General features: G+C 49.9%; 1 protein-coding gene across 3 annotated transcripts; it reads left to right on the top strand.

Annotated features, from left to right (window-relative positions):
- Positions 1 to 1,799: 1,799 nt before the first annotated feature.
- On the top strand, positions 1,800 to 20,209 carry COQ8B (coenzyme Q8B). 3 transcript variants are annotated; one of them, XM_014467981.2, is made up of 15 exons: positions 1,803 to 2,006; positions 3,233 to 3,388; positions 3,481 to 3,600; positions 3,746 to 3,812; positions 5,193 to 5,270; positions 9,312 to 9,434; positions 9,576 to 9,661; positions 10,609 to 10,749; positions 10,833 to 10,914; positions 11,653 to 11,746; positions 13,605 to 13,746; positions 13,895 to 14,002; positions 16,263 to 16,328; positions 18,901 to 18,987; positions 19,403 to 20,209. In XM_014467981.2, exons 1-15 carry the CDS (start codon positions 1,941 to 1,943, stop codon positions 19,703 to 19,705), a joined length of 1,719 nt encoding a protein of 572 aa, XP_014323467.2. In that variant the 5' UTR covers positions 1,803 to 1,940; the 3' UTR covers positions 19,706 to 20,209. The 3 variants fall into 3 exon arrangements, with proteins under 3 accessions (XP_014323469.2, XP_014323467.2, XP_014323468.2); XM_014467982.2 differs by having other exon boundaries at positions 1,805 to 2,006; positions 3,233 to 3,337; XM_014467983.2 differs by lacking the exon at positions 16,263 to 16,328 and having other exon boundaries at positions 1,800 to 2,006.
- The last annotated feature ends 1,072 nt before the right edge of the window (positions 20,210 to 21,281 follow it).

The following is a 21,281-nucleotide window of genomic DNA, read 5'->3' as shown; positions in this document are numbered from 1 at the left end:
AACATCCTATTTAATCTTACATTCCTCCTTCCTCTTCTTGACCCCCTTCTCAGGTTTATTTTTCTCTTTAACACATGTCACCTTATTAAGCATACAGGCATACCACAGAGATATTGTAGGTTTGATTCCAGACCACCACAATGAAGTGAATATGGCAATAAAGTAAGTCAAGGAATTTTTTGGTTTCCCAATGCATGTAAAAGTTATGTTTACAGTATATTGTAGTCTATTAAGTGTACGATAGCATTATGCTTAAAAAAAAACAATGTACATACCCTAATTAAAAAATACTTTATTGCCCCGAATGGTATGGCTCAATTGGTTGGACAACATCCTGTTCATCAAGAGATTGCTGGTCCGATTTCCCAGTCAGAGTGCATGCCTGGGGTTGTAGGCTCGATCCCCAGTAGGGGGCATGCAGGAGACAGCCAGTTGATGTTTCTCTCTCTCTCCATCTTCCTTCCTCTTTCTATAAAATCAATAAAAATATAAAAAAGAAAAGAAAAAACGCAATATCATCAATGAACAATAAAGCAAAGCACAATAAAACAAGGTATGTCTGTACTTATTTGTTTACTAGAGGCCCGGTGCAGGGGATTGTGCAGGGGGTGGGGGGCGTGGCCTGCGGGGATCCACCCACTGTGGGAACACTCCTCATCCCGCTCAGCCAAGCTATGAGAGAGCACTGACCACCAGGGGGCAGCTCCTGCATTGAGCGTCTGCCCCCTGTTGGTCAGTGCATATCATAGCTACTGGTTGACAGGTCATTCTGGGCTTTTATTATATAGAATAGGATTGTGCCCCTTGCCAGAAGCCAGGACCAAGAGGACAAAGATTTTTGCTTGTTTTGTTCCTTGCTATGTCCCCAGTGCCTAGAAAAGCACATATAGGTGCTTAATAGAAATTTGAAAATAATTTCTCCATAAGAAATTTCTCTTGTTTATAGATTCTCATTCTGTACCAGACCATTTCTCTCTCTCTCTCTCTCTCTCTCTCTCTCTCTTGTTTAAATATGTTTTTATTGATTTTAATCCTCACTCATATTTTTCCATTGATGTTTAGAGAGAGGGAAAGACAGAGAGAAATATCGATGTGAGAGAGACACATCGATTGCCTCCTGCACAAGCCCCAACCAGGGCCCTAGCCAGGGAGGTACGTGCCCTTGACTGGAATCAAACCCGGGACCCTTTGGTCCACAAGCCAATGCTCTATCCACTGGACCAAACCAGCTAGGGCTGTTTTTATTGATTTTAGAAAGAGAGGAGGAGAAAGGGAGAGAGAGAGAAACATGGATAAGCTGCCTCCTGTGCACCCCCTAATGGGGGATTGAGGCCAAAACCTGAACATGTACCCTGACCAAATAGAACCAGTGACCTTTTGGTCATTTGAATGGCGCTCAACCAACTGAGCCACGCTGGCCAGGGCAGGGCCCTCTGCTCTTTATGGACACTATTTCACTGCATCTCTCTCACTAACACTGAGCAAGAGGTGCTGACACAGCCCCATTTTACAGATGGGGACCCTGAGGTTCAGAGATCTGCTACCCCCTAGCCTTTGTTTATATGACCTCGTGCATATAAGCCATGTGAATTAGTTATTGTCATAGGTACTTTTATATATTTTTCCCTTCAAGAGTGAACTGTCACCCAGCTCCTGAGTCAGACCCTTAGGTCTGGAGGGGGCAGGAGATGGTTTGTCTTGAAATTGAGTCACCTGTGGGAGGGGCATTGGGCCCAGGCCCAGGAATCTAAAATGAGTCATCTCTTCACGGACCAATGACAAGTCATCGCAGAGACCCCCTCACACATCATACAGGCTGGGAAGGAAGTCCAGAAAGGGTCAAGGCTCTTCTGAGGTCACAGAGCACAGGGACAGACAGGAATATCTGATTCCCGACAGAAGGGTTAGACAGGGGCAAGGGTTCTGTGGGGAAGCGTCATATGTCCTCCCAGCAGCGGAAGAGAGGACCCAGCCAGCTGCTTCTATTCCAGACTGTGAGAAGAGGGGTGAGTCAGCCTGTTGTGGGGGGAGCAGGCTTTAAGCCGGCCTACACACCCCCACCCAAGACACACACCCAGATGGGATGGGAGCTGGTTTTCTGGAATGCCAAGTCTCCTGACTCAGCACTGGGAATTTGGGCTGAGTGCGTTCTGGGAAATGTCAGGCCTACGGGAAACAGAGGGGGCTCACTCAGGCCATCCTGCAGGTGGGCGGGGAGCAGGGAGAGCAGGGAATATGAGGACACGGGCCAGTGTGCCAGGAGCTGAGTGTGAGGGGTTTATGAACAGGGGTGAGAGCTGAGGGAGACAAGTGCCAAGTAAAGAAGGGGGTTTATATGTGCAGAGGAGGAGGCTGGGTGCCAGGATGTGAATGCTTGAAGCAGAGGGTGGATGTGCAAAGTGGATGGGCTCCACGTACAAGGAAAATGTTTGCGGGGAAGACGTGTTCAAAGGAGAGATGTTGAACATGCTGGAGGTAGAAATGAGATTCGCAAGGTGTTCGTGCAGAGGAGAGGTGTGAAGTTTGTTAGGGAGAGGGATGTTTGCAAAGAAGACGGGGTACGGAACTGAAAGGGCCGCCGCACACCGGGCACTTTGAAAAGCGCACGTGTGTGCTCCCGGCTTTGCCACGCGCAATCCCCCAACCTCCCCAACGGCTCCGCCCCGGCCCCGCCCCTACGCATAGCGAGGAGTTCTTTGTGCCAGTCAGCGACCTGCTGCTCCGCCATTGGTTAGCCGACCGGAGAGGGCGGGCGTGTGGAGGCTTCCGGAAGTGCTAGAGGCCCCCGCGCATTACGGACCCGGAGCCCCGAGCTGTGGGTGCTTAGCAACCGGGGGAGGTGCCCAATAACGGGGTAGTGGGTACTCGGGGGGTGGGGGAGGATTGTGGGTGCCTAGCAACAGAGGTGAAGGCGGTGCCTGGCGACGAGGGGGCCTCAGAGAAGGGAGAGGTAGCCTGGAGGATCTGTGGGTGTCTGGCAATGAGAGCGGACCCTAGCAACGGCGGCGAAGTGGGACAGGGAAAGTGAGCTTTGGTAGGAAAGCAGGAACAGCTATGGGTGCCTAGCAACCAGAGGGAACCAGGAGAAACTGGAGGGGCCCTTATCAGGGGAGGAAGTCTGCTGGGTGGGAGTCAGGGCCCACACGAGGACTGTGGGGCTTGGGGTGGGTGGAGCGAAGCGGGAGGTCGGCCCACAACTCCTGCCCAAGTAATTCCTCCTCTTCTCCCCCAGGCGATGTGGCTGGAGGTGGGGGGCCTCCTGCGGGGGACCTGTGGACAGCTGGGCCGGACTGGTGGTCTGCCTTATGGGGCCCTGGGGCCTGGGCCCCGCTGGTGGGTAAGATACTGGGGAGGGGTCTCCAAGGTGAAGAGCCCGAGGGAATCGGCAGTAAGTAAAGGGATAGGGAGGAATCCAGAGGGCCAGGCAGACCCCTCTGCTCCTTGTCTTCCACTCCTTACCAATGTCCACATCTCTTGTAGGGGCCGTGTAAGGGTTCTTGGGCCCAAAAGCTTCATCAGGGTGGGTCTGGCCGAGGCCTGAGTGAGGAGGACATTTGCAAGGCCCGGGAGGCCCGGCTCAGGAAGACACCTCGGCCCCAGGTATCATGGCCTCCCACCTTACCAACAACACCCCATTAAGGCAGCTGGCCCCCCGAGCTTGGGGAATAGTGTGGTGGCAGGTTGTTTGGACTTCCTGGGCACTGTACCCACCTTCCCACCCTCAGACCTTCTCCCCATTTTCCAGCTGAGTGACCGCTCTCGAGAACGCAAGGTGCCTGCCTCCCGCATCAGCCGCTTGGCTAACTTTGGGGGTAGGTGTGACTGTGGGAGACTGTGACTTAGGTCAGAGGAAGCAACATTTACAGAATTAAGTAAGGGAGAGGGCGAATCAGAGACAGAGAGGAGGGAGAGATGAAAAGAGAATGAAAGTAAAGGCCTGCAAAACCAAGAGAAATAGAAGGGAAGGTAATATTTATTGAGAACTCGGTGCAAGGCCCCATACATGTGATACCTGCACCGAGTTGATGACTGTGTATTTCCATTCTATAGATGAGGACATGGAGGCTAAAAGAGGTGAAGTGACTTGACCTCAGGTTAGCAGCAGAATTGTTCAAACTTCAGGTCACAATCTGCATGAAATAATTAAAAAGGATAGAATGGAAAATACGAGTTCACCTGTAGAGTAATGGAAAAATATTTTTTCATGAAACATTATAGGTATATTGGTACCTACCGGTTATAATGCAAATATCTTCCTCCTGGTTCAAGCTTTAAAGACAACAATTCACAGTATAAAGAGGAAGTTGAGCTTTGACACTGTGCTGCCTCAGGGTTCAAGGGGTGATTCTGCTATATCCTCACTTTGTGATTTTGGATGAGTTACTTAACTTCTCTGAGCCTCAGTTTCCTTTTCTGTAAAATGGAAGTTTTTCCTATAAAACTTATTACATGAGGGTGTGGGGACAGAATGCATTAAAGCATATAACCCACTAGGAATGGTTCCTGGCATGAAGAGAGTGCTCAGAAAATGCCAGCTTTGGTTATTTACAGAGATGGTGATAGTGAAAGAGGCAGAGAGGCTCAAGCTATCTTTAGGGACAAGGAGACAAGAGGACACAGAGGAAATCAGTTGTCCAGAACATCAAAAGGAGGAACAGAGAGAAAGAGGCTTAGATAGATATGTCAAGTGTAGGGGAGGGGGAAGATGAAGAAATGGCTGACTTAGGAAAGTCGAACATGAAGAAGAGGTGTGGACAGAGAAACAGGAATCATAGGAAGTCGCAGAGAGACTTGGGGGGACCCTTTTGGAGTCTTCTTGCCCTTGGCTGTACACTAGGATCATCTGGGATGCTTAATAAAAAGATAAATTCTGAGGCCTCATCTCAGGCCAGTTTAGTCAGAGCCTCAGGGGTGGGACCTGGGCATTGTATTTACAAAAGCTCCTTACTCGACTCAAATGTGCAGCGAGGGGTGAAAACTGCTGACACGGGACAGACCTATAGAGAGGAATAGAGAAAGAGCTGGCCTCGCCTTGAAGGGAAACCCAAGCAGAGAGAGTAAGTGACTGAGCTAAAGACAGAGAGTTGGGTACAAAGAGCTGGGGGACAAGTGTGCTTGGAGAGACAGAGGAGAGAGGGTCGGGGAGAATGCCCCAGGCAAGAGGGCATTCAGGCTCTTCTCTCACTCCTCAGGACTGGCTGTGGGCTTGGGGCTGGGAGCGCTGGCTGAGGTGGTCAAGAAGTCCCTGCCAGGAGGATATCTACAGTCAGGTGAGTTAGCCACACTGCCTGGGCCGGGCCCTGTCCTGGCTGTGCGACCAGGGACAAGAGGCTTCACCTCTCCGAGCCTGTTTCCTCATGTGGACAATGGAGGTGATGATAATATACCCGCTTCCCAGGGTCCCTGTAAAGTGCTCAGAACAGGGTGGAGCCACTGTCAGGGTCCTGATGGATTGAAACAGATCATGAGAGAGAAAAAATGTAAGCCATCCAGAGCTGAGTTCTTAACCCTGCGCAGGAGAAGGCTGAAATTAGGCCTGCTAGTGGGAGTCTGTGTCCAACAGAGATGGAACAAGATGTGTAGAGATCAGCTTCTGTTGGTAAGATTCCTCAACAAGTCGATGGCCGAAACAAAAATGGGGGTGGATATTCAAGATTAAAAAGAGACTAGAGATAACTGACAGATGGAATGTGTGGACCATACTTGGATGTTAGTTGGAAAAAAAAATAACTAAATCGTGTGGATATAAAGTACAGCGTTGGGAATATAGTCAGTAATATTGTTACAACTATGTATAATAGGCAGGTACTAGCCTTACGGGGTGATCACTTCATAAGTCATATAAATGTCTAACCACTAAACTGTGCACCTGAAACTAATATAATGAATGTCAACTCTAATTGAAAATCACAAAATTAAAAGGAAAAGAGGACTGTAAAAGAATTCTGGGGACAATTAGGAAAATCTGAATATGGATTGGATAGTAAATATTAGAGAATTAGGGTTAATTTTCTTAAGGGTGATTATGGCACTGTGATTGTATAGGGGAATTTCCTTATTTTTAACACAGGTTGAGTGCAGCTCCATGCAAATGGGTCAGCAAAAAATAATAGTAAGTGTTTGGGTTCACACACAGAGATAAAGCAGAGGAGGCAGAATATTAAAATGTTTGAATCAGGTGTGCAGGTGTTCATGATGCAACTTTTTTGTCTGCTTGGATTTTTTTTTTAATAAACAGTTGGAAATAGGTGGAGGATTAGGCTTTAGGGTAAGGCCAAACTGAGTCTATATCCTGCCCTGCCACTTCTGTGCTGTGTGACCCAGGGCTGGGCAGTGTACTTCTCTGAATCTCTTGTTTCCTTGCCTTGAAAATTAAGACATTGGTAGTTTTTTTAAAAAAATATATTTTATTGATTTTTTTACAGAGAGGAAGGGAGAGGGATAGAGAGCCAGAAACATCGATCAGCCGCCTCCTGCACACCCCCCACTGGGGATGTGCCCGCAACCATGGCACATGCCCTCGACTGGAATCGAACCTGGGACCCCTCAGTCCACAGGCCGACGCTCTATCCACTGAGCCAAACCGGTTAGGGTGACATTGGTAGTTTTTACTTCCTGGGGTGATTGTAGGGATTCTGCCAGAGAATCCAGAGAGACACTTAGAATTCTGCCTGGCACACGGTGAGCCCTAAATAAAGAGCTCAATAATTTTTTAAAATATGTTTTTATTAATTTCAGAGAGAGAAGAAGGAAGGGGGAGATAGGGATAGAAACATCAATGATGAGCTCGCCAGGATGAGCTCAATAATTTTTTAATAAATAAAAGCATATTGGCACTTTATTGAATAATAATATAATTTGCATGTAAACCTGCGTACACATCACAAATGTACAGCTTGGTTCATTTTTCACAAAGTGGACACATTTATGCACCCAGATCAAGAAACCCTAGAACATGCCCAGCCAGTGTGGCTCAGTTGATTGACTATCATCCCATGCACCAAGAGGTCATTGATTCGATTCCCGGTCAGGGCACATCCTAGGGTTGCAGGCTTGATCCCCAATAGGGGGTGCGCAGGAGGCAGCAGATTCAACAGCATTTCTTAAGCTTTTTGGTCTCAGAACCCCTATACTAGTACACCCTTAAAACTAAGGAATGGATTTTTTTTTTTTCAAAAGAGCCCTGGCCGGTATGGTGCAGTGGGTAGAATGTTGGTCTGAGCAACGAAAGGTCACAGTGTGGGAGGCAGCCAATACATGTGTCTCTCACATGGTTGTTTTTCTCTCCTTCCCCCATCCCTCCCTCCTTCTATTCTCTCTAAAAATCAATGGAAAAAATATCCTCGGGTGAGGATTAACAACAACAATAATAGTAATAATAATAATAAAGAAACCCTAGAACAGCATTTCTCAAGCTTTTTGGTCTCAGGATCCTTATATACCCTTAAAACTAAGAAATGGATTTTTAAAAATGTGGTATATCATCCTGGCCAGTTTGGCTCAGTGGATAGAGCATCGGCCTGCAGACTGAAGGGATTCAATTCCGGTCAAGGGCACATGCCTGGGTTGTGGGCTCCATCCCCAGTAGGGAGCGTGCAAGAGGCAGCTAATCAATGATTCTCTCCCATCGATGTTTCTGTCTCTCTCTCCCCCTCCCTTCCTCTCTGAAATAAAAAAAATAAAAGATGTGGTATATCCATACAATGGGATACTATTCCACCATTAAAAAGGAATGAAGTGCTGATACCTGCTACAGTGTGGAAACAGTATCCTAAGTGAAAGAAGCCAGACACAAAGTCCACTTATTGTATGATTCCATTTACATGAAATGCCCAGAATAGGGAAATCTGTGGAGACAGAAAGTAGATTAGTGATTTCCAGGATTGGGGCATGACTGCTAATAATAGGGAAGGGGTCTCTTTTTGGGGAATGAAAATGTTCTGGAATTGGTTGTAGTGATAGTTGCACAACTCTCGATATACTAAAAGCCATTGAATTACATACCTTAAATGGGTGAATTATATGGTATGAGAATTATCTCTCAATAAAGCTGTTTAAAAATAGAATGAGGATTGACTTGGGGTGGTGAACACACAATACAATATATAGATGATGTATTATAGAATTGTATCCCTGAAACCTATATAATTTTATTAACCAATGTCACCTCAATAAAGTCAATAAAAAATGGAATGAGAACCCCAAAGAGCTTGTTTATGTGGGTTATATTTATGGATATTCATTGTATTAGGGATTTTTTAAAAATGTGTTTTTATTGATTTTAGAGAGAGAAAGAGGAAGGGGGAGGGAGAGAGAGAAACATCAATGTGAGAGAAATATCAACATCAATCGGTTGCCTCCCACATGCACCCCTACTGGGGACCAGACCCACTACCTGACCAGGAATTAAACCAGCGACCTTTGAGTGCAGGATACGATGCTCTACACACTGGCTAGGGCTCACTGTATTAGAGATGTACACTGAGACACTTTAAAACACACACATTTCATCAGCCATCAGAGCAGTCGTATCATCATGGGTCATGGAGCTTCTGGAATACTCCACAGAACATTTGTGGGAGAACAAGAGTAAAAAGGGGCAAATAACATTAATATTATTATGATAACATTTTTGATCTCACAGACCTCTGACAGATCTCGAGGATCCTCAGCGATCCCCTGACCATGCTTTGAAAATACCTTCTACAGAAGCTTCTCCAGTGCCCCACCCTGGGCACTTCCCCCACAAAGGGTAACCACTGTTTTGGCTTCTAACCCCAAGATTACTTTTGCCAGTTTTTTGCTCTTTACACCAATGTAATGAGTGTATTCTCGTAGGCGTCTAGTTCTTTGAATCCATGCGTTCTGTATGGGAAAGGCATCCATTTTGCTGTGAGTGGATGTAGATGGTTTATTCCTGCCATAGTAGTCATTCACTGACTGTTCTACAATTCCTTTGTTCATTGTACTGATGGTCATTTGGGATGGTTCCCGTTTGGGACTTTTATGAGCTTTGCTGCGATGACCCCTTTTGGAATATATGTCAGTGGACACATTTATGCATCTCTCGTGGGCATACCTCTGAGAGAAAAGGCATCCAGTACAGGCATGTGCTTTACTAGAACCTCCCCATGTTTCCCATGGGCTTGAACCACGGCACGGTCATCAGCAGGGCTGGCGGTCAGGCTGCTCCACATCGTTGCCAACACTTTTTCATGTCTTTTTCATTTTAGCCATTTTGGTGGGCGTGTAGTGGTGTTATACTGATTATTTTTGTGGTTGTGACACTAATAATCATTCTCTCTATCCAGAGGGCAGCTCCCAGCCTGGCTCCAGCCCTTTCTTGTCGGAGGCTAATGCTGAGCGGATTGTTCAGACCTTGTGTACAGTTCGGGGGGCCGCCCTCAAGATTGGCCAAATGCTCAGCATCCAGGGTACAGCATGACCCTTGACCCCTGATCTCACTTCTACTCTACCCCCTCACCAACAAGCCTGGACTTCAGGTACTCCCACAGGGACACCCCTCGCCTCCTCCCTCATTGCTTCCCTTATTTCTTGTCTCCCTGTCTCCCAAGACAACAGCTTCATCAGCCCCCAGCTTCAGCGCATCTTTGAGCGGGTCCGCCAGAGTGCTGACTTCATGCCCCGCTGGCAGATGCTGGTGAGTGCCCAGTGGGAGAAGGCTGACCAGGGAGGTGGGCTCCACCTGCCTGTCTCTCCTGGCTTTACTGCTCTATTCCCTGTCAGACTCTGGGCCTCGGTTTCCCCATCTGTAAAATGGATCGCCAAAGCACACTCCTCATAGGATTGTTGAGATGATTAAATAAGGGTGGTGCAGAGCACTTAGTCCAGTCCCTGGAAGGCTCAGTGAGCTGTTAAAGTGGCAGTGAGCACAGTGGTTAGGGGTAAGGCTTCTTGAATTCAAACCCTAGCTCTGCCACTTCCTACATGTGTGATCTCAGACCTGCGGCCTGACCTTTCTGTGCCTTAGTGTCCTCATCTGTGAAATGGCGATAGTGATAGCCGCCCCACATCACAGTGTTACATAAATTAGTATACAGAAAGCACTTAGAAGGGTTTGCATGAGTGACATGCAAGTTTTAGCTGTTATTATTAACTGGTTTTTTAAATTAGAGGAGAGTGTGTCTGTCAATCGGTAGGCATAGCACCTGGCACTAAGTGCCCAAGACAGGAGCTGTTTCTTCCAATTACTCTGTAAGGGTATGGAATCCAGAATCCAGCCACCTGTCTTCTGATCTTTGTTCTGCTCACTCACCATGTGACCCTGGGCAATTATTGCTGCTCTCTGAGCCACTCTGAACAGTACCCAGCCCACAGGAAGCCCTTAAATTTTAACTTTTATCTATCGCATTAACTTTGAGTTAATACCAGCTGGGCTAGGCCTCCCTGTCCGCCAGTGCCTGGTTCACCTTGGCTGAGAGACTTCTCTCTGAGCCTCAATTTCCTCATCTGTAAAGTGGGGTAGCACCGAGCCAGGGCCCGGCATGTGGTAGGAGTTGGAGTTGTTAACTTGTAAAGTGCCTGACACAGGGAATGAACTCAGTTGCCTATAATCATGGTGATGATTGTTACCACTGCTCTCCCTAGAGAGTTCTCGAAGAGGAGCTCGGAAGGGACTGGCAGGCCAAGGTGGCCTCTTTGGAGGAGGTGCCCTTTGCCGCCGCCTCAATTGGACAGGTGCACCAGGGAACGCTGAGGGATGGGACAGAGGTGGCCGTGAAGATCCAGGTGAGGGGGGGGATGGACAGGTGGCGGTGGGCACCCTGCTGTCCCAGAAGAATGACTCCCCTCCCCCACTCCTCCCCTCACAGTACCCAGGCGTTGCCCAGAGCATCCAGAGTGATGTCCAGAACCTGCTGGCGGTGCTCAAGATGAGCGTGGCTCTGCCCGAGGGTGAGGTGCCCGTGTAGAAGCGGTACCCTGATGAGAGGAAGTGGGGCTGAATGGAGGGGGAGCCCAGAGAGCACCAGCTGGGGCAGGGTGTGCCTGTGTGTGAGTGGTGTGAGTGTGTGTTTGAGACAGGAAGAAGGGATGCCAAGGCAGGGAGAGTGTAGAGTACAAGTGTGTAAGAAAAGGAGACTTAGAGATTCTGACAGAGACACTGAGAGTCAGAAGCCCAGACCAAAATCCAGAAACAGACACACAGAAGGTATGCAGAGAGGGACTGTCGGTCTGAAAAAGCCACAGAAGCAGGAAGAGAGTGTAAGTGGGGCCTCATGTTTGTGTTAAAGAGCCCAAAGAAGATGGAGCAGGATATGTGTGTGTGTGTGTGTGTGTATGTGTGTGTGTGAGAGAGAGAGAGAGAGAGAGAGAGAGAGAGAGAGAGAGGCAAAGACAGAAGATTCAGAGAGAGTACAAAAAAAGGTGGAATAGGTGGCATGCGTGACTATGAAAAAGATGCCTCGGGACTGGTGCGCATGCCTGTGAAAGAGAGACCCCAGGAGAGACTTCAGAAGAGCCCGCAGTTATATGCGGACTGAGGGGAGGTGTGTGGACAGACACTGGGGTAAAAGGCTTGGAGCAGAAGGTGTGAGGGACAAGTGAGAGACAGGATTGGCGAGTGGAGCCTGAGGGGCTGGGCGGGGTGGACAGCCTGTGACCTGCCTTGGCCGACACGGCTGCTCCCCTCAGGCCTGTTTGCGGAGCAGAGCCTGCAGGCCTTGCAGCAGGAGCTGGCTTGGGAGTGTGACTACCGTCGCGAAGCGGCTTGTGCCCAGAACTTCAGGTGAGCACAAAACTTCGGGTGGCTGGCAGGCCCCCCGAGGACCCCTTCCTTCCAGCTTCCCTCCTTCCCTCCCTCCCACGCTGAGTGGAAGTGGAACCCTGAGGTGAGGCTGGCAAACTCCTTTTTCTCTTCATTCGTTTGTTCATCCATTCATCCTTTCACTCATTACTTCACTTATCCGCTGTGTTCTCTGTGAGCTTGGGCATGTCGCTTCCTCTCTCTAAGTATCAGTTTTCTCGCCTGTGGAATGGGTTAGGTAACCTCTTCAGTCCAGTGGGGAAGATGATCTTGTCAGCAGACACTTAGTCACAGAATGAGTTACACCTGCTGCACTGAGGAAGCTAGAGCCATCTGACAGTGTCAAGAGGTGGAGAGGACAGGGCTGCAGGGCATTTCTTTCTTCTCCACCAGGGCAGGAGGAGATTTGAGATAAGCATTTTGGAGACCAGTTTGGCAACCTATAATAAGGCTGGATATTTGCATACATCCCAATTGTCGCCCTCCTGGCTAATTGCTCTAGGGTCACTAATGCCAGTATATACCATCAGACTTTTCTAGAAAGCTCAGAATAGTAATAGCTCCAAATTGGAAACAACCCAAACCTTTGAAATTCATCCAGCGGGGTGGATGAATAAATTATGTGATATTCATCAGTGGAATATCATACAGCAGCGAAAATGAATGAATCATAGCTACTGGGAACAGTGTGGTTGTCTCTTAGAAGCATCGTGACATGCAGCAGATACCGCAGTGAGATCCTTCATGGGTTAGCCCACACATTTACCGAGCCAAGCTCTATAAATACAGTGAGAGAAAAGGCGGTGGAAGGCAGGGTTAGGGGCACGGGCCTGGGAAGACGGATGTGGGATCCAGCCCCAGGTCAGCCCTTAGGCTGGTGGCCTGACTGCACAGTGGCCTGGGAGAGTACCCTCCCAGGGAAGTGAAAAGGGAACTGTGCTGATTAAATGCTCAGCACAGGGCCTAGCCCACCAGGCGTGGTTCCAACATCAGAGATTTTATAAACAAGGACAAAAATACAAGCCTGAAGCAGGACCCGGAGGAGGGGGGTGTGAGGTGTAGACTGGGCCAGAGCACTCCTTGTGGGATCTGGGGAGAGCCCTCTCCACAGGATTTCTTAGTGCCCTTAGAATAAAACCTACATCATTTCCTCTGGCCCCTCTTCATCTCCCTGCTCCCCATCTTACTCTGCTCCAGCCATCCCATAGGTCCCCAACCAGAGGCCTCACTCATTGACCCTTATCTCAATCCACCCGTCTATTTGTTTGTTCGAGGGTGGTCTCTGTGTATGTCAGGGGCAGGCCTGGACTTCATCCACTGCTCTGTCCCCAGCATGGTCCAGCACAGGGACAGACACTGAGGACTCTTTCCCTTAATTAGCCAGTGTTCCCAGTAATGACTTCAAGGAGTAGCGATGAGTATCACTGTAGACTTGAGGATTTATATATCAGTGACTTTTTTAAAAAGATGAATTAATAAGTTGAAAAAAAAAATAATGTTCATGGAGCTTAACACATTAAACTCATCATGAGGCAACTGGATATCACGCAAGTATTTCTGGTCAGGAAGTGGTAACTGGGTCTCTAGCGGCCAGCTTAGGGGCAGGCACAGAGTAGGCCCTACGGAGATGTTTGTTGAATGAATTAATGAATAAAATGTCTGAATGAATGTCAGTCCAGCCAGGTATTGGCCATCACTCAGGGCACACAGAGGCAAGAGGAGAGCAGGAGGAAGGCGAGACATAGACTGTTCATGGAGGACTTCTCAGAGGAGGAGTCCTTGAGCTGGGCCACAGGGGCCTGAAGCCAAGTCCCATCCCCACCCCTCCCTTCTGCCCCAGGCAGCTGTTGGCAGATGACCCGTTCTTCCGGGTGCCGGCAGTGATTGAGGATCTCTGCACTACACGGGTGCTGGGCATGGAGCTGGCTGGAGGGGTCCCCCTGGACCAGTGCCAGAGCCTGAGCCAGGACATCCGAAACCAGGTATATGGTCTCGTAGGACAGCAGGGAGGGTGCTGCCACAAGGCAGGGCCAGCAGGGCTGGCCAGACCCATCGTCCCTCTCCAGGCCATAGAGGGCTTGACGGGGCAGACGACTCCGAGGTGTCTGTTACTCCCTCTCCCCACTCCAGATCTGCTTCCAGCTCCTGAGGCTGTGTCTACGGGAGCTGTTTGAATTCCGATTCATGCAAACGGACCCCAACTGGGCCAACTTCCTGTATGATGCCTCCAGCCACCAGGTTGGTTTCTTGTGATGTGTGACAGGATACATTAACTGCTGTGACAGATATTTTCCAATATTTCAGTAGCTTATCACAATAGTAGTTTATTACCCACGTGACAGGCTGGGGTAGTTCTCCTCCAGGTGGTGATTTGGAGACCCAGGTGCCTTCCCTTTTGTGATTGTGCCATCCCAGGAAGGGAAAGAGATTGAGAGTAGAATCCCCTGCTAACTGTTTGGAGCAGAAGTGACGCATCATTCCTTTTACCATTCTGTTGGTAGCTGTTCACACAACCTGTCTAGGTGCAAAGGATGCTGGGAAAAAGCAGTCACTGGCTAGGCAGTGGCTTCCTAGTGGCAATGTGACAGTATAGAAGAGGGAACACAACTTACAGAAGGCAGTTAGTCATCATTACCACACTTGTCACTCTTTGGAACACACCAAGCAGCCGCTGCCTCTTGACAACAATGCCAAGACAATCCTGATCCTCACCTTCTCAGAGTTCCTGGCCCAGTGGCGGGACCTGTCACCAGCGGTCACCTAGAGTAGTTAGTACCATGATGGAGAAACACAGGCCAGAGTTGTCAGTGGTGGGGGATGCACAGGGGGTTGTGGCAAGTCAGGGAAAGTGGCTGACCTGTCTGGGTATGTAGGGTCAAGGAAATCTTTTTAAAAAATATATATGTTTTTTTAATTTTAAAATTATTTTTATTGATTTTAGAGAGGAAGGGAGAGGGAGAGAGAGATAGAAACATCAATGATGACAGAGAATCACTGATCCGCTGCCTCCAGTATTGAGCCCGCAACCCAGGTGTGTACCCTGACTGGGAATCGAACCATGAACTCTTGGTTCATAGGTCAGCGCTCAACCACTGGCCACACAAGCTGGGCAAGGAAGTCTTCTTGAAGAAAGTGTCATTAAAGCTGAAACCAGAAAGATTCAAAGAGGACAGTCATCTAAAGGGCAAGGAAAAGCGCTCCTGGCAGAGCACAGTGTGTCCCAAGGCCTGGGGATGAGAGTTTGGATGGAAAGGCTCTCAGCATGCATGGTGGCCAGGTGGCTTTCCAACGTGGCCTGTCCCCATTGTGTCCCAAGAGGGATCTTTCCCAAACACAAGTCTGGCCACACTGTGCCTCCCAGAGTGCCCAGCGCCCTCAGGATTAAGTCTAAGTCCTTTGCCAAATGTGAAGGGGCCCCCCTGAGTCTCCAGTGTCAGTCCCTTCTACTGCCTTACCCCCAAGTACACTCTGCACCCCTCATAGGCTGGTACCCCAAGGAGGTGTTTTCTGACCTGATAGGTAATACATGTCCTGCTTCCTGATGTCAATTTATTGGGTCTAGCTGCATTTTGTTTGTTTGCTTGTTTTAAAGACATAGAATAGAAAATACCACTGTGTCACATGGGAGGGAGTTATATTTTAGGACACTTTTGTTTGGTGTTTATTTATGTGGCATTGGCACTGGTACACAGTATATTCTGCATTTCTTACTATGGGTTGTAATCAATAATCCCAACTCTACTGCCTAGAGAAACTCCTACACATGTATTCATCGAGCACTGTTTTTAATAGCACACCCCAGAAACACCCACATTGTCCATCAACTAGATAAATGCGCTCATATATCTACACAATGAAGTCCTTTCACAGCAGTGAGAAATGAATGAATGAGTTAGAGCTGCACATAGCAGTGGGGATAAATTGAAAAATCATGTTGGGCACAAGGAACAAGTTGCAGGATCACTGTCATAAATACTATTTATGTGAAGTTTAAATACACAAAACATGACTATCGTTTATGGGTGCAAACATGTAGGAGAAAATGTAGAAATGCACACATGGTAATTTCAGGAAATAATAATTTAATAATAATTTCAGGAAAGCGGTGACCCTAGAAAAGAGGGTGGGGACGTTGTGCTGGTAGGATCAGTCCAGGGTATATGGGAGGCCCCACCTGGATTGGTATTATTTTATATTTTAAGTGAGATTTGTGTTCACTCTTCTATATATTTTATTCCCTGTATTTTCTTTCTGTGCCTAAAACATGTTATTATAAAAACCATTAGGAGCAAAAAAAAAAAGCTAAGTCCCTTCAGCTTCGTGTGGGGGTGGATTAGAATTGTGGAGACAGGAGATTAGGAGCCCAGGGACACAGTGGGCGGGGACTCTGGCAGGAGGAGACAGGGTATAGGGAGGAAGGATGACCCTGGCCACCCCAAATAGACAATGGGGAGCATTGCTGGACTCCCAGCATCCCTTTCACCATCATTGTTCCCAGGTGACCCTGCTGGACTTTGGTGCAAGCCGGGGATTTGGGACTGAATTCACAGACAATTACATTGAGGTGAGTGCCCCAACCCTGGGGTCTGAAGGGCCATTTACTGAGGCAAGGGTGAGAAGGAGAAATATAGGATCTCGAATTAAGAAATAAGAAAGCTTGGCCAGTGTGGCTCAATAGTTGAGAGTTGACTCATGAACCTGGAGGGCATATGCCCAGGTTACGGGCTCAGTCCCCAGTAGGGGGCGTGCAGCAGGCAGCCCATTAATGATTCTATCTCATCATTGATGTTTCTATCTCTCTCCCTCTCCCTTCCTCTCTGAAACCAATAAATGAATTTTTAAAAAAAGAAATAATAGTAATACTAATAGCAGTTAACAAATACTAAGTACTTAATATTATGTCAGGTGTGGTTTTAAGTGTTATACATTTGGTAATTGATTTAAACCATACAGCAACTGCATGGGGTAAGGACATTCTTAGCTTTGTTTTATCCATGAAAGCAGCGCTTCTCAAACTTTAGAGTGCGTGTGAAACCCCCTCTCCATGACCTTGTGAGTGCAGATTCTGGCCTGGAGTTAGACATAAGATGCTGCATTTCTAACACACTCCTTGGTGATGCCAAAGCTTCTCATACAAGAACCACACTCTGAGAAGTAAGGTCCTAGGGATCAAGTGCATGTTCTGCCTGGGTGGGTAGGTAAGGGGCAGAGCAGGAGCCAGGGATGAGATTGGAGCCAAATCATTCTGGGTCTCAGAAGCCATGCTTTGTAGCTTGTACTTTATTTATTTATTTAATATATTTTTATTGATTTCGGAGAGGAAGGGAGAGGGAGAGAGAGAAACATCAATGATGAGAGGGAATCATTGATTGGCTGCCTCCTGCAAGTCCCACACTGGGGATCGAGCCCACAACCTGGGCATGTGCCCTGACCGGGACGCAAACCATGACCTCCTGGTTCATAGGTTGATGCTCAACTATTGAGCCACACCACCTGGGCTATAGCGTTTACTTTATATGGGTGCCCTGGGGAGCTGTGGGAGGGACTTGAGCAGGAGAGGGGTGCAGTCAGAATTAGGAAACCCCTTCTGAATAATGAGTGGTCTTTATTTTTTTTACAACTGATTTTAGAGAAAGGAAGAGCCTGAGAGAGAGAGAGAGACATTGATCAGTTACCTCCTATACATGCCCGGACCCGGGATGGAACCTGCAACCTGAGTGTGTGCCCTGACCAGGAATGGATCCTGCCACCTTTTGGTGTAGGGGACAGTGCTCCAACCAACTGAGCCACACTGGTCAGGTCACAAGGGGTCTTTAAGACTGGATACTGGGAGCCCAGGGAGGCTGTGGGGAGGGGAAGAATAGTGTCTGGCTTGGGTACTGGGCATGGTGGGGCCACCCTTGAGATGGGAACAGGAAGGAGCAGCTGGTAACCCACCCGTGGCTACCACATATACAGGCCCTTTGGGCTGGGCCCTCTCTGCAGGCTACTTGAGGCACCACGGAGTGGCCTCTCTGGTAGTTGGGATATCTCAGTCCCCCGCCCCTGAATTTTTTAGTACGGCCTTCTTGCCACCTACCCAGCCGTTTCCAGTTTTAAAAGGCCCTGTCACACCAGCCCCCAAGGACCATAGGTCTGACAGATGGCCAGACAGGCTTTGGCAAGGAAGCCAAGACAGAATGGAGCTGCCAGATTTAACCCTGTATCCCTTTCTTCCCAAGAAAGGACAGCTCACTGGGTAAGGGAATGCCCAGGTTCCATTCCTCACTTTCTGTTGCCCACTGTGAGCCTGTTTTTTATTCTATGAAGTTGGGATCCTCATGTCCTCCTCTTAATCATAAGAGTAGTTTATAATATTTATGGTGCTTCCTACATGTTGGCATAGTGCTCAGCACTGCACAGCTATTGCCTCCTTTATCCTCACAACAACCTCATGAGGAAACTATTGTCATCATCCCCACTTCACAGATAAGAAAGTGGAGGTCTGAGGCAAAGCACCTTGCCCAGAGTCAGCCAGCAGTGGCAGAGCTGGGACTGAGCCCAGGCAGGCTGGCTTTCGCTGCTGTCTGCCCACATGCCCTCAAGTCCCACTGCCACGTGCACTCATGGCTGGAGGGGTGCTTAGCTCCATACACCAATGTGCTAAACAAAGGTTCACCAAAGGCCTCCTGGGAGCCAGAGCTCGTACTACATGGGATTGAACCCATCTGGGATCCCTGCTCTCTCAGGGCTCCAAGTCCAGTGCAGGAGACAGACATCAATCAGGTGATCAGAGATGGGCCAGTGGCAACCTCCAATGCCGTTTTGGGTCATGGTCACATCCTTGGCCACATGAATGTTTGGACCCAGGAGCAGCACTTGACATTTATTTTCCTCTGTGCTGCTTCACTGTTTAGTTTCCAGCAGCCTCTGTGTTCCCAGCCAGGTGGGCAGAACCCCTGGCTATCCCGACCCCCCAGGCTCTGGAACAGTTTTGAGACACAGCTGGGCAGGGTGAGGTGGAAGAAGCCTAGGCAGATGAGAAGGGAAGTGGGTACAGGAAGGGCCTGGCTACCACCTCCTGTCTCTAGTTCCCCCAGACCCCTCCTTGAACCCTGCTTGGCCTTTGACCCTGTGTTCCACACCTCTCTCCCTAGGTAGTGATGGCTGCAGCCAATGGAGACAGAGACCGGGTCCTACGGAAATCCCAGGACCTCAAGCTCCTCACAGGCTTTGAAACCAAGGTTGGGAGACACTAGAGGAGTAGGGGCTGGTGTCTGTTGGACTGCTTAACTCTCTGGGGGAATGGGGGAACTGCTGATCTATACTAGGGGACTCTGGGGAGGACTAGGGGAGAATGGGGACTACTTGGCCTGTCAGTAATCCTGGGAAAATGGGCACCACTTACCTATTCTAGAGGGAGGGAGTGGGGGAATGGAGGCTGCTTCTCTGTACTATAGAGTGAAGTCTGCTTGTCTATTGGAGGCTCTGAGGGAGTGAAGGGCCCTTTTGGGGGGGAGGAGTAAGGGGCTGCTTATTTTCTGGGGGCTCTGGAAGGAGTCTGGTGCTTGTGTTTACACTCCAAACTGCGGAGCTGAGTGCTGCTTGTTGGTTCTCGGTTAAGAGAAGGGCTCTGCCTCTGTTCTCCCCCACCCCTAGGCATTCTCCGATGCCCATGTGGAGGCTGTGATGATCCTGGGAGAGCCCTTTGCCACCCAGGGCCCATATGACTTTGGGGCAGGGGACACTGCCCGCCGTGTGCAGGGCCTCATCCCTGTGCTGCTGCAGCACCGGCTCCGCCCACCGCCTGAAGAGACCTATGCCCTGCACCGTAAGCTGGCAGGGGCTTTCCTGGCCTGTGCCCGTCTACGTGCCCATATCAACTGCCAGGACCTCTTCCAGGACACCTACCAGCGCTACTGGGCCAGTCGCCAGTCTCAGCCACTGCCTGAAGCCTCCTGACCAGAGGGAAGGTCTGGTCAGACCACTCAGACAGCTTCCCTCTGGGGAATCCGGCCAGTAGAGGGCCATCCTCCCTGAGATGCCTCCTTCCCACTCTGCTCTAGTCTGGGGACCCCACCCAGGCTTCCCAGTCTTGCCTAGCACCCTTCCCTGGGGACTGGGGAACCCTGGGGCTAGGGAACTCCCCATTTCACACTCCCATATCCCGTTCTCCCCACCCCACAGTGGGCATCCGGGAACTCTACTCCAGGGATTGATTTCTTTCTGCCAACATTTGAGAGAGCTGCAGGCTCTCTGCATGCCAAAGTGGAGATGCAGAATCATTTAGAGGGGAGCCCTCCACCCGTGCCTCAGGTCTCCCACAGATCTGGCCAATGAGAGGGGAGGGGTGGTGGTTGGTGGAGGCAGCCTCCCTCACCCCTTCACCAGCTGCCTTCTCCCTGCCCATCCTCTGTGTTGGGGGTGTTTGAACCTTCAGTCTGAATAAAAGAGAACCTCCCCTTCTCCAGCTCTTTTCTCTGTGCTGGGGTAGAGGGGAAGGAGGCTAGGACAAGAACGGCCTCCAGGTGCAGATGGCCAGCCCCCTCCCACCCTCTTGTCTGAAAGCCTCAGTTCTGCACGGGCCATCTGTTGCTAGAATCCTCCTTCTCCCCTTTCTCTCCCACCCCCAACCCCTCCCGCACGTGCTGACCACCTGCTCACAAGACTGTGGCAGCTGAGAAGGCCTTTCCCCCACACCACCACCCCGACGCCCCAACCTCGCCTTTGCTAATGGGCCTTTATGCCCCTGCCAGCTGCTTTGCCAAACCCACAGGATCCGGAGGGAGCGGAGGTCGCAGCGGCGGCCAGAACCGCGCCCTAGTCCCAGCCGGCGCCCCCACTGCCTTTGCAAAACGGATCCGCACTAGGACGCAGGGGTCTGTTCATTTCCCCTCCCATTCGTGGCAAAAAGTGCCTCGTCACCGCTTCTGCCCGCCCCCGTTGGGCTGGGAAAACCGTGGGGTTAGCTGGAGGGTTTGAGGATGTGGGGCGGGAAGCCTTTTCTCGAAGCAACTCTTTCGGATGCAGAACTGAAGGAGAGCTGAGGTCAGTGGTCGAGGAGGGGAAGGGAGTGGCGGCCTCGAAGGACCTGGAGGGAAAGTCAGTGAGGCTCCCGTGCTCATCCAGTCAGGGACTGGTTAATGGGCGTGGCGGAGCGGCGGCCGCACCGGAGAAGGCGGGGTTACACTGGCGTGTGGGCGTGGCTTGGTGACCAGTGGGTGGGGCCAGGGCCGGCCTGGGCGCAGGGCCGGGGCGGGGTCTTTCTGTGTATCCAGCCGGCGGCGGCCAGTGAGCGGGCCCGGGGCGGGGAGGCGAGGCGGTAGGGCGCTCCCTCCCGCCCTCCGGATCGGAAACCACTGGGAGCAGAGCAGAGCTGGAGAGTGTGCATCCCGCACATCCGCGAGCCTGCAGTCAGGGCCAGCGTCCACATAATTGCCGCTTCGCGTTAAATCAGTATAGCCTAGTCTCGTAGTCAGGGTGCGTAATCCCCGGTTTCAGAATTTCTGGTTATCGGCTTAGCCGATGCTTTAATCAG

The sequence above is a fragment of the Myotis lucifugus genome, unplaced genomic scaffold (assembly GCF_000147115.1).
Source record: "Myotis lucifugus unplaced genomic scaffold, Myoluc2.0 scaffold_421, whole genome shotgun sequence".
NCBI lineage: Eukaryota > Metazoa > Chordata > Mammalia > Chiroptera > Vespertilionidae > Myotis > Myotis lucifugus.
The sequence above is the reverse complement of the archived record's forward strand: the minus strand, read 5'-3'. Positions and strand labels throughout refer to the sequence as shown.

Bases quoted from the DNA above. Each gene is read 5' to 3' on its own strand.
- COQ8B (XM_014467981.2), top strand. From the start codon at position 1,941: ATGTCCTCCCAGCAGCGGAAGAGAGGACCCAGCCAGCTGCTTCTATTC. The intron at 10,915-11,652 runs GTGAGGTGCCCG...TGCTCCCCTCAG, and splicing joins GAGCGTGGCTCTGCCCGAGG to GCCTGTTTGCGGAGCAGAGC. The intron at 14,003-16,262 runs GTTGGTTTCTTG...CATTGTTCCCAG, and splicing joins ATGATGCCTCCAGCCACCAG to GTGACCCTGCTGGACTTTGG.